The 17,016-nt window shown below is 38.7% G+C and overlaps 2 protein-coding genes across 2 annotated transcripts; one reads left to right on the top strand and one right to left on the bottom strand.

Annotated features, from left to right (window-relative positions):
• Nucleotides 1-2,803: 2,803 nt before the first annotated feature.
• Nucleotides 2,804-9,897, bottom strand: LOC137257839 (protein Spindly-like). Its single transcript, XM_067795316.1, has 5 exons — nucleotides 9,659-9,897; nucleotides 8,014-8,148; nucleotides 7,447-7,509; nucleotides 6,483-6,572; nucleotides 2,804-5,692 (listed from the first exon to the last, which is right to left on the bottom strand). The coding sequence occupies exons 1-5, from the start codon at nucleotides 9,809-9,811 to the stop codon at nucleotides 5,006-5,008; spliced, it is 1,128 nt and encodes a 375-aa protein (XP_067651417.1). The 5' UTR covers nucleotides 9,812-9,897; the 3' UTR covers nucleotides 2,804-5,005.
• Nucleotides 9,898-10,074: 177 nt separating this feature from the next.
• LOC137257838 (26S proteasome non-ATPase regulatory subunit 7-like) lies at nucleotides 10,075-16,387 on the top strand. The gene is made up of 6 exons (XM_067795315.1): nucleotides 10,075-10,389; nucleotides 13,390-13,482; nucleotides 13,826-13,923; nucleotides 14,716-14,796; nucleotides 15,262-15,353; nucleotides 15,566-16,387. Exons 1-6 carry the CDS (start codon nucleotides 10,212-10,214, stop codon nucleotides 16,014-16,016), a joined length of 993 nt encoding a protein of 330 aa, XP_067651416.1. The 5' UTR covers nucleotides 10,075-10,211; the 3' UTR covers nucleotides 16,017-16,387.
• The last annotated feature ends 629 nt before the right edge of the window (nucleotides 16,388-17,016 follow it).

The following is a 17,016-nucleotide window of genomic DNA, read 5'->3' as shown; positions in this document are numbered from 1 at the left end:
ACCAGAGACAACACGATGATGTATGAACCTAAGACAATGTTTCTGTGTAACCAGAGACAAAACGTTGGTGTATGAAACTAAGAGAACGTTTCTGTGTTACCAGAGACAACACGATGATGTATTAAACTAAGACGATATTTCTGTGTAACCAGAGACAACACGATGATGTATGAAACTAAGAGAATGTTTCTGTGTAACCAGAGACAACACGATGATGTATGAAACTAAGAGAATGTTTCTGTGTAACCAGAGACAACACGATGATGTATGAAACTAAGACAATGTTTCTGTGCAATCAGAGACAACACGATGGTGTATGAAACTAAGACAACGTTTCTGTGCAACCAGAGACAACACGATGATGTATTAAACTAAGAGAACGTTTCTGTGTAACCAGAGACAACACGATGATGTATGAACCTAAGACAATGTTTCTGTGTAACCAGAGACGAAACGGTGTATGAAACTAAGAGAACGTTTCTGTGTAACCAGAGACAACACGATGATGTATTAAACTAAGACGATATTTCTGTGTAACCAGAGACAACACGATGATGTATGAAACTAAGAGAATGTTTCTGTGTAACCAGAGACAACACGATGATGTATGAAACTAAGAGAATGTTCCTGTGTAACCAGAGACAACACGATGATGTATGAAACTAAGACAATGTTTCTGTGCAATCAGAGACAACACGATGGTGTATGAAACTAAGACAACGTTTCTGTGCAACCAGAGACAACACGATGATGTATCAAACTAAGAGAATGTTTCTGTATAACCAGAGACAACACGATGATGTATGAAACTAAGACAATGTTTCTGTGCAACCAGAGACAACACGATGATGTATGAAACTAAGACAATGTTTCTGTGCAATCAGAGACAAAACGATGGTGTATGAAACTAAGACAATGTTTCTGTGCAACCAGAGACAACACGATGATGTATGAACCTAAGACAATGTTTCTGTGCAACCAGGGACAACACGATGATGCATACAACTCTCCTATTTAATACGACCATGTCACTCATCCGTTTATCATATATCTATCGGGGAATATAACTCTCCCATCAAATATATACGACCATGTCACTCATCCGCGTGCGTGTGTGTGTAGTAGGGCTAGGGGTAACTGTGAGTATGGCAGTTCATTGTTTTCAGGCAACTGTGATATAGCTGGATTAATTGTCTAAGAGAAAGATTATCACAAAATATTTCAACAGCTGATTCGAGACACATATTAAATGTGTAGTTATTACCAGCAACAGGGGAAATATGGAACACGCTGGCAGTTGCATTCAATAGCACGGATCGGTGAGGCAGATGCTGTGATAAGTGTGCCTTTCGTGGATTATCTCCCTTAGATCAATGGTCACAGTCGTTAAATCGAGTGAGTAAGTAAAATATTTTTGCCCAACAGGGTTCGATTGCACTTTGGGCACAGTTAACTTACTCACTTACTGCATGTTCACAGGTTCACACATCTGATTGCAGAACTGCCGATTATATTCACTTGTTTCAGAATGTTGTGGAAAAAAAGGTTCATTCATATATAACCACGAGCACACCATGCCAGAATATCAGCATCTCCGAGCCGTGCTAGAGATGGGATTTAGCCAAAATGAATTGGTCAGACATTTTGGCACCCAACGACACATGATTTCATCTTTGTGGAGAAGGTTTCAACATAATGGGATCACAAAAGATTTGCCTCCGACCTTCATTCACATCACGCCAGCAAGACAACCACATTCGGTTGACCCATCAAAGGAATTGATTACAAACTTCTAGTTGACCTCGAATCATTACGTACAATCAGTTCAAGTGAGTGAGTGAGTTTAGTTTTACGTCGCACTTAGCAATATTCCAGCTATATGGCGACGGTCTGTAAATAATCGAGTCTGGACCAGACAATCCAGTGATCAACAACATGAGCATCGATCTGCGCAATGGGGAACCGATGACATGTGTCAACCAAGTCAGCGAGTCTGACCACTCGATCCCGTTAGTCGCCTCTTACGACAAGCATAGTCACCTTTTATGGCAAGCATGGGTTGCTGAAGGCCTATTCTACCCCGGGACCTTCAGGGGTCATCAGTTCAAGGATTGTGTGGAACCGGCTGAAGAACAACATCCGTCCCAAAGGCCTGCAATACGTTCAATTTTGAGCCAACCTAACGACAGGCATGTCATGCCTGCTGCTGATAGCATCTATATATGGTACAGAGGACAAGATTGGGATGGTTACAAGTGACGAGTCGGGTTTGAATTTGGACGGCTAGCTCAAACGGCAGGGTGTGTACACCAAGGTGAATGGTATACTGACGCATACCTGTTCACATGTTGCTGGTGTTGTGAGATTTAATGAGTCAGTAGAATATTCTTGATTGCAGCAGCATAAAACCACCCTGTTCACTAACAGAGGCTGACTGATCAACAGAGTTTCTATAAGAGTGAGTGAGTGAGTTTAGTTTTACATCTTTTACACTTTGCAATATTCCAGCTATATGGCGGCAGTCAGTAAATAGTTGAGTCTGGGCCAGACAATTCAGTGATCAACAACATGAGCATCAATCTGCGCTACTGGGATGCAGTGACATGTGTCAACCAAACCAGAAAGCCTGACCCCCTGATCCCATTAAAAGCATGTGTTACCAGAGACCATATAATAGATTATACATTGTAACCCTGACCATCAAGAGCTGTTTCCATAAGCAATAAGATGCTGCAGTTTCCTGGCAGTGACTGCAACAGTGTGATATGACATCAAAACAAACAAACAAACAAACAACACATGCTTTGGAATGAAATCATCTTTATAAGAAACATGATACACGTCAGTAAATTTGTAACCATGGTAACAGGATATGTTTGTAATCATGATAATGAAAATACCCCACCATTCAATGATGTTACATAATATATGGCATACTTGCGTAGACCAGCTGTCAGTAGGAAATATATATATAATAACCTTTCTGCAGGGTTGATAATATGTTACGTCTGTATGATAAAAATAGAGATTTCGTTACTTTGGCATCTTGGACGGAATGTGTGGACAAATAACAGGTGTAATTCATAAAGGGATATCAAACAATGATTTACAACATCAAAATCATCACTTTGTCACTTCAACATCTTCAACATGTGTTTAACATTTTATGACCTCATAAGACTGACAGTTACCATGTTTGACATTTGAAAACTGGCTGTCTCAGACTCAACTCACAAAAACATTTTTTTCCTGTGAACATGTTATCAAACTTTGTAAATTATGATACATTAAACATGGTAAGGTATCTAAGTGGTCAGCTTTAGTCCAAACCAAAATGATACATCACAAAATATCAAACATTCACCAGTTAATCCTAAATAAGCATGTTCGTTTACCATAAGAACCTTAATATGCACTCCAGACACTTAGAATTTGGTGATCCTTAATAAGGGAGAAGCAATGACCTATCTTATATCAAACATTGGTGTAACTACAAAGAAATAATTTTCTCCTTCTGTGACCACATTCAGCCCTGTAAACTATAAAACTGGCAACTGTCTTTTAAATTTTGAGTCCTATCATAGAACTTCTTGAGATTACTTACACACTGGTTAAGAACTTGGTCAAGAGTGCTTGTAGATTCATGGCAATACTCTCATGTGTTAAATTGTTAATTTGTCGACTCAGCTAATGTGAACTGACACTAAACATTCATTATGTAAAGCAGGGGTTAAACAATCCCTTCGCCCGACGCCGGGAGAAGTCAGTTTTCATTTCGGGCAATCAAATAATGGTATCTTACTTGTCTGAGCTACTTGATAATTTCCAGTTATGGTTTCAAACTACAAATAAACTTGAATTTCATTTCATATCTGCTCATAATGTAGCTATTTCATTTTGCAATAAAAGTTATTTAGAGCTATCGTCCTTTGAAATTCATCACTCTTCGATAATTAATCCAGTAAACATTAACATCAAACATTGTGTCATAAACATCTGGGCAAGTGGAAACTTGGTCAGGACAGGTTACTTTCTTAAAGTCACTCGCCCTGTGGCAAGTAGCTTTTAAAAAAACAATGAACCCCTTATGTTAAGGCCACTTAAAAAGAGGTAGGTAGGTATGTAGGCTGGTTGGTAACTTCAACTATCACTCGTATTCTTCATGCTAAGGCCACATAAAAACAGGTATGTTGGTAGGTAGGAAGGTAAGTTCAACCATCACTAAAGTTCTTCATGGTGAAACTCCATAAAAAAGAGGTAGGCTAATAACTAGCTAAGCTTAACTATCGCTAATATTCTTAAAACCACATAAATACATGTAGGTAGGTAGCCAAGGTAAGGAACAGCATTAGATACACAAACAATATATCTCATATCTGAAAATATTAGCATGCAGAATTTGTTTTACTATAATTTCATGTACAAATACTCTTCTCTTTACATGTTCAGACAAGTATGAGTACCTCGAGACAAGTTTTCAGATCAAGACGTCACATACAAAACTCCTACTTCTCAACCTCAATGTCAACTGAGAATGCTCCATTGATGGAAGCCCCAGACACCATGTCTTGCTACAGTTCCTGGATTCTTGTCTCTTGATGCCCATGGGAACTTAAGGAACAGCAACTAACATCTCTTGATGCCCTGGGAACTGAAGAAAGGGCAACTAACTTATAGCAAGCATGCCATCACAACTGTAAGTCCAAATGCTGCCTTCCTGTTACAGTCCCTGGATCATGAGCTCTGAGGACTCCAGGAACAGTTACTATCAATCAATCATGCCATGATGAAAGCAATGCAAACTGACGTCTTTTCTAAAGGGTCTGAGCTCTGACACCTTGTTGCTAGCCACTTTGGTCCGTCAGTCTATGGGAAACTGATCTTCCTACACACTATCAAGCATGCCCTGATGACAAAAACAGTTAATGACTTGTTAGTGTCCCTAGAAAGTGCCCATCAATGCCCGAGGGTGGCCTTCAGCCTTCTTGACGGGGACTTACTTCTTTTAAGCATGGCCAGATGACGGCAACGCTAACTGACGTTTCTTGTTAAGGTCTTTGGCTTCAGAGCCCTTGGTGCCAGAGGGTGGTCGGTCAGGCTTCAGGAATGGCAGCTTCTCTACTGTCAATTTATTCTTCTGTTTCAGAACAGCATTTTCCTCCCTTAACATATTCACTTCCCTTTTCACCATTACATAATCCCTGAATGTCTTCTTTTCATGATCATGTGACAACTGTTTCTTCAATGACTGGAGTTCATAAAACAAATTTCGGAATTCCAGAACAAGTTTTTCTTTCTCCTTTTCAAGCTGGATAAGTGAACCTTTTAGCTGTTCATTTTCCCTTGTAAGGTCTTGAATGTCAGCTTCTTGGACAGTAAGCCTTGTCAAGTGGTCTGTCTTCTCTTTGTGTAGTTTCTCCAACTTGAGACGAAGGTTATCTATCAGTTTGACTTTGTCCATATCCTGTGACCTCTCTACCACCTCGGCCTCCAGCCGAGAGATCTTGTGTTCCATTTCATGTTTCTTCTGCTCCAGTTCTTTGACATGTTGCTGGAGAGCCTCATTCTGAGCTTTAAGTCCCTGGAGGTGGTGCACATCAACCTTGCTGTCAGACGTCTCTTCCAACTTAGTGTACTCCAACTTCAAATCTTCATTTTCCTTCCTTGCATTTTCCAGATCTTCTTTTAGAGACTGAAGATAATAAAGCGTGCATTTGGACCATTTTGTTACATAACACAGTATTTATCAGAGAAATACCTGACAGTTTAATGAGTGAAGCAGTATTTCCTTCTTGTCTGAGTAAGCTGGGTGTTACAATAACAGACCAGAGTAACAGGATGGAGGATTAGACACAAAGGTTTCAGACACTGTACCATGTGGGTGACAGAACCTGAGTCTTAGAGAATATATCTGTTTTAACCTAAAAATAAATATATTGGTAAGAATGTCAGAGTTGATAACTGGTGTGAAAAAAACATTATTGATAAATGATCATGCATGGGAATAGAAAAAAATATAGAAAAAGTAAAGGAAAATGTCAATACAAACCATTGGAACAGTTGAAATAGACCTTGAAATCACAACCAAGGTCCTAATAAGTCATTCCTAATCCTTGATGGTTTCCTAATATGCACATTGCTGATTTCATGAACAATACGTTAAACACCAGGGGCAGTACTCATTAAGCTTCTAAGAATTTTCTTAAGAGTTAAGAATTCTTAGATCCACCCAGAATTCTTAGTTTCCCTAACAATGTTCTTAACTTGTTAGAAAACACTTACATAAGTCATTTTGTTCTTAGTTTACTTAACTTTACGAAACCTAATCAGGACACCAAACTAGCTAAGAAAGTTCTTATTTATCCAAATAGCGGCTCATGGAAACTTTCACACTAGGAAGAATATTAATCGTAGTTGTAAAAACATTTCTAGCTAAGATTTTTCCTCAGGTTGAATATTTACAACTATGACTGTATTCCCACCTTGTTTTCACCCTCAAGATCAGTGAGATTCCCCAGTTGATCTAGGAGCTGCCTGTTGGTCTGTTGCAGAACATCAATGTCAGCCTTCAGCTGCAACAGAGAGCCATGATAACATGGATACAGTCAGTGTCCTCCTGCAAGCAGCAGTGTACGCATTGTCTGTCAAAGTGAACAAGCAGTGGCTGGGAAATGAATGATCAATCCATGGCCAACAGGATGACACCTAATCAGCCAAGACCTCCTTTCACAAAGCACTAACATGACACTACAGTAACCTTAGTGCCTTGTTAAAAATGTGAGTTAATGTCACCCTTAATAAAGTTTTCTTCATAGAGAAAGCCCAGTGTGCAAAACAGTTTCTACATTTCGCTAGTCACTTGGGCTAGCTATGCCTAAAATTACTAGCCCACTAAATAATTCACTGGCTCGAAATTGGTAGAAACTGAGCAAAATATTGTGGATTTTTATATGCCATGAGCTACCAGGCAGTGGCTATTTTGTAAACCGAAGGAGCCCCAGGTCATTCTTAGTAAACACTGAAAATCTATATGTCAACTCTCAGCAGAAAGATTCTCTCCCAAATCCCCATGAAATATACTATCACAGAATGCATTAGGGACAAACAAGGGCCATAGGTTTCTGGTATAACCTTAGTCCACTTGGCCACCCTGATTCTTTACCATGTTCAAGAATGGGCTGCTAAATTCAAACCTTTCCGCCATCACCTATCATAGTTATAGTCTTACATATTCTTACAGGTAAACATTCCATTAAAACATGGAGGTAATGTAGTGCAGCAACATGAATCACACAAGATGTCCATGGTTAACTGACCCCATCAGAGCTACTTTCACACATGCTACAACACATTGTCAAGAATAGTCTGAAATTCTTCAAAATAGGATTCATCTGTGCACCCTATTTATCTTTACTACATTTTTGCTACTGTAAGTAAGCAACTCACCTTCGTAATTTCTTGGTAAGCATTCTTTTCAATTTCAACTTTCTCATCCACCAGCTGTAGAATCTGTGTAAGACAGGTATGTTGTCAACAATATATGAAAGGAAACAAATACATACTGGCACAAACACACACTGGCACCACTGCATCCAACATGGTTCCAACATACGTAAAGAGAGATCATTATCGGAGTCAGACTCTCCCTTCTATACAATATCAAAATCAAGTCCCTTAAAACAAAAACCAACATTAGACTACTCATTAAAAGCATGACCAATGAAATCTGGACCCTACAATCCAGAGGTTGATGGTATAGAATATTGTCCAAAGGTACATTTACATCTTGATAAAGCCAGACCACTCTATCCACTTTGTCACCTCCATACATAAATGTGTGGGGACCAATTCTAACCAGCAGTATTGAAATTGATATCTATAATCTCCAATGTTTCAAACAAAGAGGCATAATCATCAGGGGCAGGACACCTAGCCCTTTCTAGACCAGAATAAATCCTTGAAAATTCCCCATGTTTTACTAACTGTTTTAACTGTGATATTCAAAGAGCAAACCTCTGTTTTATGTTTTTCTGCTAGCATGGCATTTATCTCGTCTGCTCTGTTAATGTACTGCTCCTGGATCTGCTTGATGCGAACCTGATGGTCGTCCTCCATCTTCTCCAGCAATTCATACTCTTTGTGGATTTCCTGCATAACAAGTTTGTGAGGACTGGCATGAAAATACATGACAGTCATCTTGATCATGATGTAAACATAAAGAAAAATGGTTTGTATCTAAAACATTAATGTATAAAAAACGACACCATGTGAAACTGAAAGCAGTATCAAACTGGACCAAACAAAATAGACGTCAATAAAGGTACATTTACCATGTAGGAAAACATATAATACTTTCACAAACAATGTCACTGACGTTTCATCTCTACTAGCTATGTCATTTCATAAACCCAGTGATGTTGAGAGTGTCCAGTAGTTGTTTAAAGGCAGATGCACAATTTTTCGCAAACACCTTTTAAAAATAATTTTCTTTTTTCACTAATATGCTCACATTTGTTTGCATAAAGAGGTGCTGAGGTGTTATATTTTGAGTATTTTGTAGTTATTTAATGTAGTATGAATGCATTACACCAGTCACTTTTTGCCAAATTCTATTATTCACAGTTTGGGCCAATTCAATTATTAGAGATCTATCATATTTTGGTTTCAACATAACTATTAGAACTAAATGAATTATAAACGTGAACTCATATAAATATATATTTTTTTCATACAGTAATTTGCATCACTACACTGAAATGGAGCTTCGTAGTACTTATTTTTTGAAGCGGTAAGAATGTATTACACTTGACACATCAGCTACTTTCGTGTCGGTTCGGACAATGTATTCTGTTTATGACCTCTGTTTATTACAATTATTTCAAAGGGTTACTTTTAAGGGTTTAGGGTTTAGTGTTTGGGTAAGGGACCTAATACAATATGAGGACCATTTGTTGTTTTTCTTTTTCCATATTTAATACATTTTTCACACAAAAACTGAAAACCAAAATCATCAATGGCACATGATGAAATGTTTTAATGGAAATTTTGGCTAATGGAAATCAGCCTGGAACGTGCATTCAAGCCACTTTCATAATGATTTGACGGCTAACTCATGCTTGCAACATCATTAGAAATGCTCTTATCTTTATCATTCCATAGCGCCATCCACATTACCCTTACAGTGTTCCCTGCATCGAAAGCAACCATTAATTTACATAAAAGCACCGTATGCACCTTGAAACTGATGTCTGATGTCTGATGTCAACAACAGTTTTCAGTTCTAGCCATATCGGTTTATTCCACACCTCATGGTATTTTGCAGACTACAGAATATGAGGAGTGTCCTCCCTAAGGAGCTGGGAGTGAATAGAGCCTGTATAAGACTGCACCGTGGCTCTCTGCTACGAGTGACCAGTGAGTACATTGACCAGGGTCATAATCTTGAAGTGCATAGAGTATCAATGTGCATGGATTATTATCATCATCATGATAATCATCATTAATATTGTTTTGACTTTTATTTTTATTCACTTCGATGTCATTGACTCTCTTTTATCAACAATGTCTAGCTAGAGAAATGACATATTAGAAAACTATATTGTCATTTACGGACATGACAAACACCATATCAAATATAGTTTTCGTTAAAGTAGCCCACCTCAAGTTGTTCCACTCTGGCCTTGAGTTGTTTGTTCTCATTAACGATGTCCTGTAAGAACGACAGCGTATGAATGTGTTTTGTGGTAAGTCGTTCATGCTGCTCGTGAAGCGCTTCTCGCGGAACTCTCTCAGGTGAGACTGACTTCTGCATAATTTACGACCCTATTAGCAGCTCCACCATCTTCCAATGCATTGCCAAGCACCTGTAAACAATAACACCATATCACTTTCGTGTCCATGAACATACGCGCTGAAAATAGTTCAAACATATACCTTCCATTTATTCAAATGCAAACAAAGTAAAAGTTGGTCGTTTCAAATATATCTATTGTTTTATTTTCAGGGCCGTTTCAATGACGCTATATAAAGTGCTCTTGCTTTTTCCAACTGATCAAAATTTCAGTGTAGTGATCTGTCGAATATCCGCTTCCGTTTTCCGGCGGAAGTCCATGCCGACATGATTCAGGAAAATTGAAAGCATTTTTCTGTACTAGGTGTTTGAGAAATATTAGCTTTTCTTCACCATCTTTAGTCAAATCAAGACAGACAAAATGCCTGTTACAGAACCAAGCAAACAAATAAGTAAAGTGGTCGTTCATCCACTAGTCCTGTTGAGCGTCGTGGACCATTTTAATCGTATGGGTAAAGTCGGCAACGTCAAACGCGTTGTTGGTGTCTTGCTTGGAGCCAACAGACAAGGAATTCTTGACATATCAAACAGCTTTGCGGGTATGTAAAGACCACACTAGTTGTTTTATACCCACTGAAACGTTGTCTCGCGAAGATTCCACATGAATTGTTGTGGACTGATGGTCCCAAAGCGTATGTAAATCATTTATCAGGTTTTTTCAAATTATTGTCAAGAGCCTCAGATACTAATAGTGATTTTGGGAAGGCTACTCTTTTTACAGATTTTGTTCGATACTTTAACATGTTTAAGGTTGGTTCTCAAATGCTTCTTATGGCGACAATGGAAAAGGAAATCTAGCATATAGTTCTGGAAGATAAGAATACTGATGAATTGCATTTAATTGTTGGCAGGCCATTGTTTTTCATTTTAGTATGTGGCACATACATATAGTTCACATTCTAAATATTGTTTTAGTTGTAAGTTTGAGTGGGTTGCATCTTTTTCCTAACTAATCTTTATATCTTATATAATTTGATGAAAGTTTGTCCAACTTTTATGAGGTCTCAGCTGCCCTTGGCAGCAAAGTAAAACTTGCACTGTGAGCATGTGGTGAGGCGACAACACCAAATATTGATTTGCACTCCTACACATTTGGGACAATGGTGTAGCCTAGTGGTCAAACTCAAAGTTTTTGCTCTTCACGCCAAAGACCTGGGTTTGATTCCCCCCATCATTTTTCCTTATCCTGACTCATGCTTATTATGCTTATCTCCTCCCTCTATGTGAAGATAGTGGAACACATGAAATCCCTTGAAGTAGCTTTCTAATTGAAGCGGACGTACAATATACTTGCCAATATGATCACATGACCAGCCATGCTCTTCACTCTTTCTTTCATCGCCGGATGAGGATGGCTGGATGCACTTTGGGTACTGATATGGCAATTCATTCTAGGGATACATATAGTCAGGAGGACTATGATGAATACCGGTCTCCACTCACAAATGCGCTTATGTAAGGACACAGGTAGACGTCATCCATCTCCTTCGCTGGAGGAACCCATTTTCTCAGAGGTCACATCATGGATTGTGAATGGATTGGATTTGGCCTCTCCAGTGAAGGATTCCAGTGAAGCTCAGACCTATAAGATGAGTAACAATGACGTCAACACTTTGACGTTTCTTCCAATTGTGTTTGATCTACCATCCCAGAAGCTTTGTCTGCAGCCTTTCAGATGGCTACTAAGTATTAGCAATAACACATTCCGGACTTCAACGCTCATCGATTCCCGTTACATCACATGGAACCCTTTATGAAAGTGAATGAATTAGACGAGAGATATAAGCTTATCAATGAGACTTGCAACAAATCCTATAAAGTGGAGGATAAGAAACTGGCTCAACTGGATGCAGCCACTCAATGAAGGCCAGGCATCCTCAAGTTTCGGACAACCTATGTCATCTATGACATACCAGAAGACTGAAAGGTTCTACATTCTCGACATACTTGGTGGCACTCACCATGAAAAACTGAAAGTAGCAGAGCAACTCGCCTTGCTATGATCGTTCAGGCTCGAAGACCAGCAACACAGGTTTATGGCTCCAGCTTGGGATCTGAATATCATACTACACCTACATACTACAACTCACGAGTGATCATGGTGATGTCTACAAGCCACTAGACCAGGCATCACTTGAATTGTTCACTTATTGACACAGAAAATGCTGCTCCTGCTCGACCTAGCAACAGTGGCACAGATGTCAGAAATAATGCTCTAGACTTCGGTTGCACAGGATTCATCGTGAGATTGTAATCTGGGGCTGTGATAGGATTTTTTATCCGGACAACTGAACAGACAATTCCACATCCCAGCATTATATACAGTCCTTGGGCTACATGATACACAGAATTTATCATTATGCCCAGTCAGAGCGTTGAAAATATATCTCCAAGGTACTAAGACAGGGAGACAACGTTTCAAGCGCCTATTCATTCCAGTATCTACTGAGACACCTATGGAAGTATCCCACAACACTATCTCAGTATGGATGAGAGCTATCATAATGAGTGCCTGCAAAGCAGCAGGACACTAGCCTCTAATCATGCTAATTCACATGAAGTGAGAGCCTTGGTGTCAACACTTGCTGTACATGGAAAGTGCTCGCTTGATGTACATAGAAAGTGCTCACTAACAACTATAATGGAGGGCTGCGTTTCAAAATCAAATAAGGTTTTTGCCAACCACTATCTACGTGACATTGCCACAGAGGATGTCACTGGCATTCACCATGTTCACCAATTTGGACCACCTGTTGTTGCACAACAACTAACGGTTCCACAAAGGCACTAATTGTCACTCCCCCTTTTATCACGTGATTTGTTGAGACCAAGATGCTCTGCAGAGTATAATGGTAGAGAGTCCATGAACAGACCCATGAACATCTTGAACAGACTAGCATGAGTGATTACAACCCTGTAATCGTAATGAAGATACTTGTACATGAAGAATAGTCGAAACTGGTCTTGATTGAAATCCTGACATACAGCAGGACTAGACACTAACGGGACGCTAGCTGATCTATATATCATCGTGTTCCACTCAACGAATGCTTCAAGAGAAGACAGGTTTGACTGGGTGTGATCCCCCATTTCACAGATGAATATTGGAAGAACAGGACCAAACTATAGCTCCACTATAGTTTCCAAAGCGGGGAAGTACTGGACTTATTTAAATTTCAGTCAACAGAATCCAGCATGAGTCAGGATAAGGAAAATACGTAATTTTCTGAATAAAATTGATATTTTATACTTACCCTGACTCATGGCGCCAAGCCCTCCCAACTGTCCCTCTCAGGCACGCTGAATTCACAATTGTTGTACTGGGCTTATGAGATTCGGAGAGAGTGGCAAGCATGGCTGGTCATGTGACCATATTGGCGGGAAAGAGAGGCTTCCGATGGGTGAGTGTATTGAGTCTGCCTCAATTGTAAGGGAACTTCAAGGGATTTCGAGTGTTCCACTGTCTTTGCATAGAGGGAGGAAATCAGTCATTTTGTATAGTTTATAGCTTTTATATGTGATGATAACTTCTCTTTCAGTTCCATTTGATGAAGATGATAAGGACAGGAATGTGTGGTTCCTTGACCATGACTACTTGGAGAATATGTATGGAATGTTCAAGAAAGTCAATGGTAATGTGTTAGCATGGTTGACAGAAAGGAGTATTGACATTGAATGCATAATTTTTGAGGTCATCATTAATATCCCATTATCATTGATAAAATGAATACTTTACAAGTAAAATGACTTGCATGAAAAATTTAAACGGTGTTCGAATTAAGGAGAGCAGGATATTTTCAGACTACACATGGCACAGACTATTTTTTCAAGACTTATAAAATATTGTTGATGCGTTACATATGGCTGCATCACAGGTATACTTATTCTTTGAAGTCAGCTTCAATTTTCTTATCAAGCATACTGTGTATGTTTTACATGCTATTGTTTTCTGCATGTAATTTTTTGTTCCAACAGCTCGTGAGAAGATTGTGGGATGGTATCATACTGGCCCCAAACTTCACCCCAATGATGTGGCAATCAATGAACTTATAAGAAGATACAACCCCAACTCAGTGAGTAATGTCATGATTCTGTAAAGGGCTGCTAAATACATTTGGTTGACAAGACTCAGTGATGTGGCATGCCATAGTATTCCAACAATGTGTGATGTTGGACATCATGTGATGTACTCTTATCCAGATTTGATCATTTACATGCCACCAAGCTGTAAGATGGACTATTGTGATGAACAACAAACATCATACTGTCATTATCCTCTGAGTCATATTGATCAAATGATATTGAATAGAACTGATTTACTTTAGGTTTCTAAATAAAACCAAAACTTCATTTTATTTGTTTATTCATCAGTTTAAGAAAGGTTTTGTTAGACTCAGTAGTGGAGTATAACGAAAAGTACTGAGGCTAAGTTTACTTAGACTGGTTTATTCATGTCAGTGAAATACTGTCACAGCTGTATTGCATGGTTCATTCTGACCATAAAACAGATGATTTTCTTCTCACATTGGCTCATCAAAATGTAAACATACTGGCAGACTGTCATATCTGAACATATTGCAGATGTGACGTTAAATATTAACTGACTCACTCACTCATATCTGAACATATTGCAGATGTGACGTTAAATATTAACTGACTCACTCACTCATATCTGAACAAATTGCAGATGTGACGTTAAATATTAACTGACTCACTCACTCATATCTGAACATATTCATCTGAGTTATGGAGGCTACTGAATTTTGTACTTAATATTTTCTCATTTTACAGTGGTGTGTAAAACAAAACTGCTTATCTGTTTTCAACAACATATTCGAACATATCAATGAAATCCTTGGCTTCAGGTGTTGGTGGTAATTGATGCAAAGCCTAAGGACTTGGGACTGCCTACTGAAGCTTATGTATCAGTTGAAGAGGTGCATGATGTAAGTGGTTGTCTTCTCATCAATAACCTATTGACTGCTCATAATATGTCTCTTCTCTATTCTCACTGTTCAGTACTGTTCAGAAAATGTATTGTCAAAAGATTTCACTTGAAACTTAGAGAATGTCATATTCATTTCCATAGATAAAATTCTTGCATGTGGGATAATTACAGATCAGCTTGATCACAGATACAGATTAAATTGGTCTTCAGTAATCCATGCTTGTTGTAAGAGGCAACAAATGCATTGGATGATCAGGCTTGACGACTTGGTTGACATTTACCTAGGACAAAGCTTTTGATGTTGATCACTGGATTGTCTGGTCAAAGGTCAATTGTTTACAGAGTGACACCATATACCTTGGATATTGTTGAATGTGGCATTATGTACAGTGATCCATGGTACTACATGAGGTGGTTAGAGAAAGTTGTATGTCATCATCACTTATTAATTTGTCTCTTTCAGGATGGAACCCCCACCTCAAAAACATTTGACCATGTACCCAGTGAAATTGGTGCAGAGGAGGCGGAGGAAGTGGGAGTTGAACATTTGCTAAGGTTTGTTTCCTTGCAGGACTGGATATTAAGCTGTACAATGGTACTGCAATACAAATGTACATGCATGATTATTTTGTTTATTGTTAAAGATGTTAACAGCTGTTAAAGGCATATTATAACCCAGTCTTCTGGTGTTACCTGGTATATCTACAGAATGTGCCAGTACTGCTGTCCAGACAGTACATACAAGGGGTCTTGTTTACTGATTGCAGGGACATTAAGGACACAACTGTTGGCACACTATCTCAACGGATCACCAGTCAGTTGATGGGATTGAAGGGCCTCCATTCACACATCAACGATATAAGCTCATATCTGGAAAAGGTGACATCTGGGCAACTCCCCATTAACCATCAGATTATTTACCAGCTTCAAGATATCTTCAACCTTCTTCCTGATGTGAACCTGCAAGAATTTGTCAAGTCCATGTATGTTAAGACCAATGATCAGATGTTGGTTGTCTACTTGGCATCTTTGATACGTTCCATTATTGCACTCCACAATCTCATCAATAACAAGATCCAGAACCGTGATGCAGAGAAGAATGAAGGGAAGGACCCCAAGGAGAAGAAAGAGAAGAAGGAGGATAAGGATAAGGAAGATAAAGATAAGACGAAAGATGCTGACAAAAAAGACTCAAGTGCAAAGGGCACTAAAAAGTGATAGATGTTAGTTGTAGGTGTACTTTTTTTTCCAAGGTTGCATGTCATTGAAGAAGGTTTACAAGATGGAACAACTGTACCAAAGTGCTGCATCTATGTGGCAGTGCTGCTGTTCTTGAGGTGGTGATTAGTTGCTGCTTTTGAAAGTGAATGGACAAACAGATTGCTGATGTTAAATGCTATTCAAAACATATGATGATATTGAAATGGTTATACAAAACATGAATATATCACCAGCCATTAACAACTTATCTCAGTTGCTAGCAGCTGTCTACAATGATAACTATTTTCCATCTTGTTTGGTTGCTAAGAAGCAACCAAGTGTACTTTGAAAGTCAAGACAAGTGACATTAAACAAGTTTTGTTACAAAAGTGTCTTCATTTTTTATTGTATTGTATTGTATGACAGATTGAAAATGGTTTAAAGGATGGAGCTATTGTTGGTTTGTTGTTTCAGTCCATAATTTGATATGTTTTGTAAATATTTAAGTCTTGACCTGACAATTCAGTAAAAGCTATCATGAACAGTACATTCAGGATATAATGACATGCAGTCGACCAAGGTCCCGAGTTGACCACCGGATCCATTTAGTTGCCTTGTACCAACAACGGTTGCTAGGGACAATATACATAAATTTAATCCCCATGGGATTGGCAGAATATGGGTGTAAAAGAATTGTAGAAAAAGAAAAATAGAAAGTGATAAAGACTGGTATCCAGTATTCACATTGCACGGGTTCCAAATTTGTTTAGCCACTTGCTACATGTCATGAAGAACTTTAGTGATAGTTGAGCTTATCTTCCTACCTACCAACATATCTCCTTTTATGTGGCCTTAACATCAGGGGTTCATTGTTTTTTAAAAGCTACTTGCCACAGGGCAAGTGAGTGTAGGAAAGTAACCTGTCCTGACCAATTTTCCACCTGCCTGATTTTATGACATCATTATTATGTAATTATGAAAAAATAAGTTCACATTGATGTTAATGTTTACTGGACCA

The sequence above is a fragment of the Haliotis asinina genome, chromosome 12 (assembly GCF_037392515.1).
Source record: "Haliotis asinina isolate JCU_RB_2024 chromosome 12, JCU_Hal_asi_v2, whole genome shotgun sequence".
NCBI classification, from domain to species: Eukaryota; Metazoa; Mollusca; class Gastropoda; order Lepetellida; family Haliotidae; genus Haliotis; species Haliotis asinina.
This window is presented reverse-complemented; position numbering and strand designations above follow the sequence as displayed.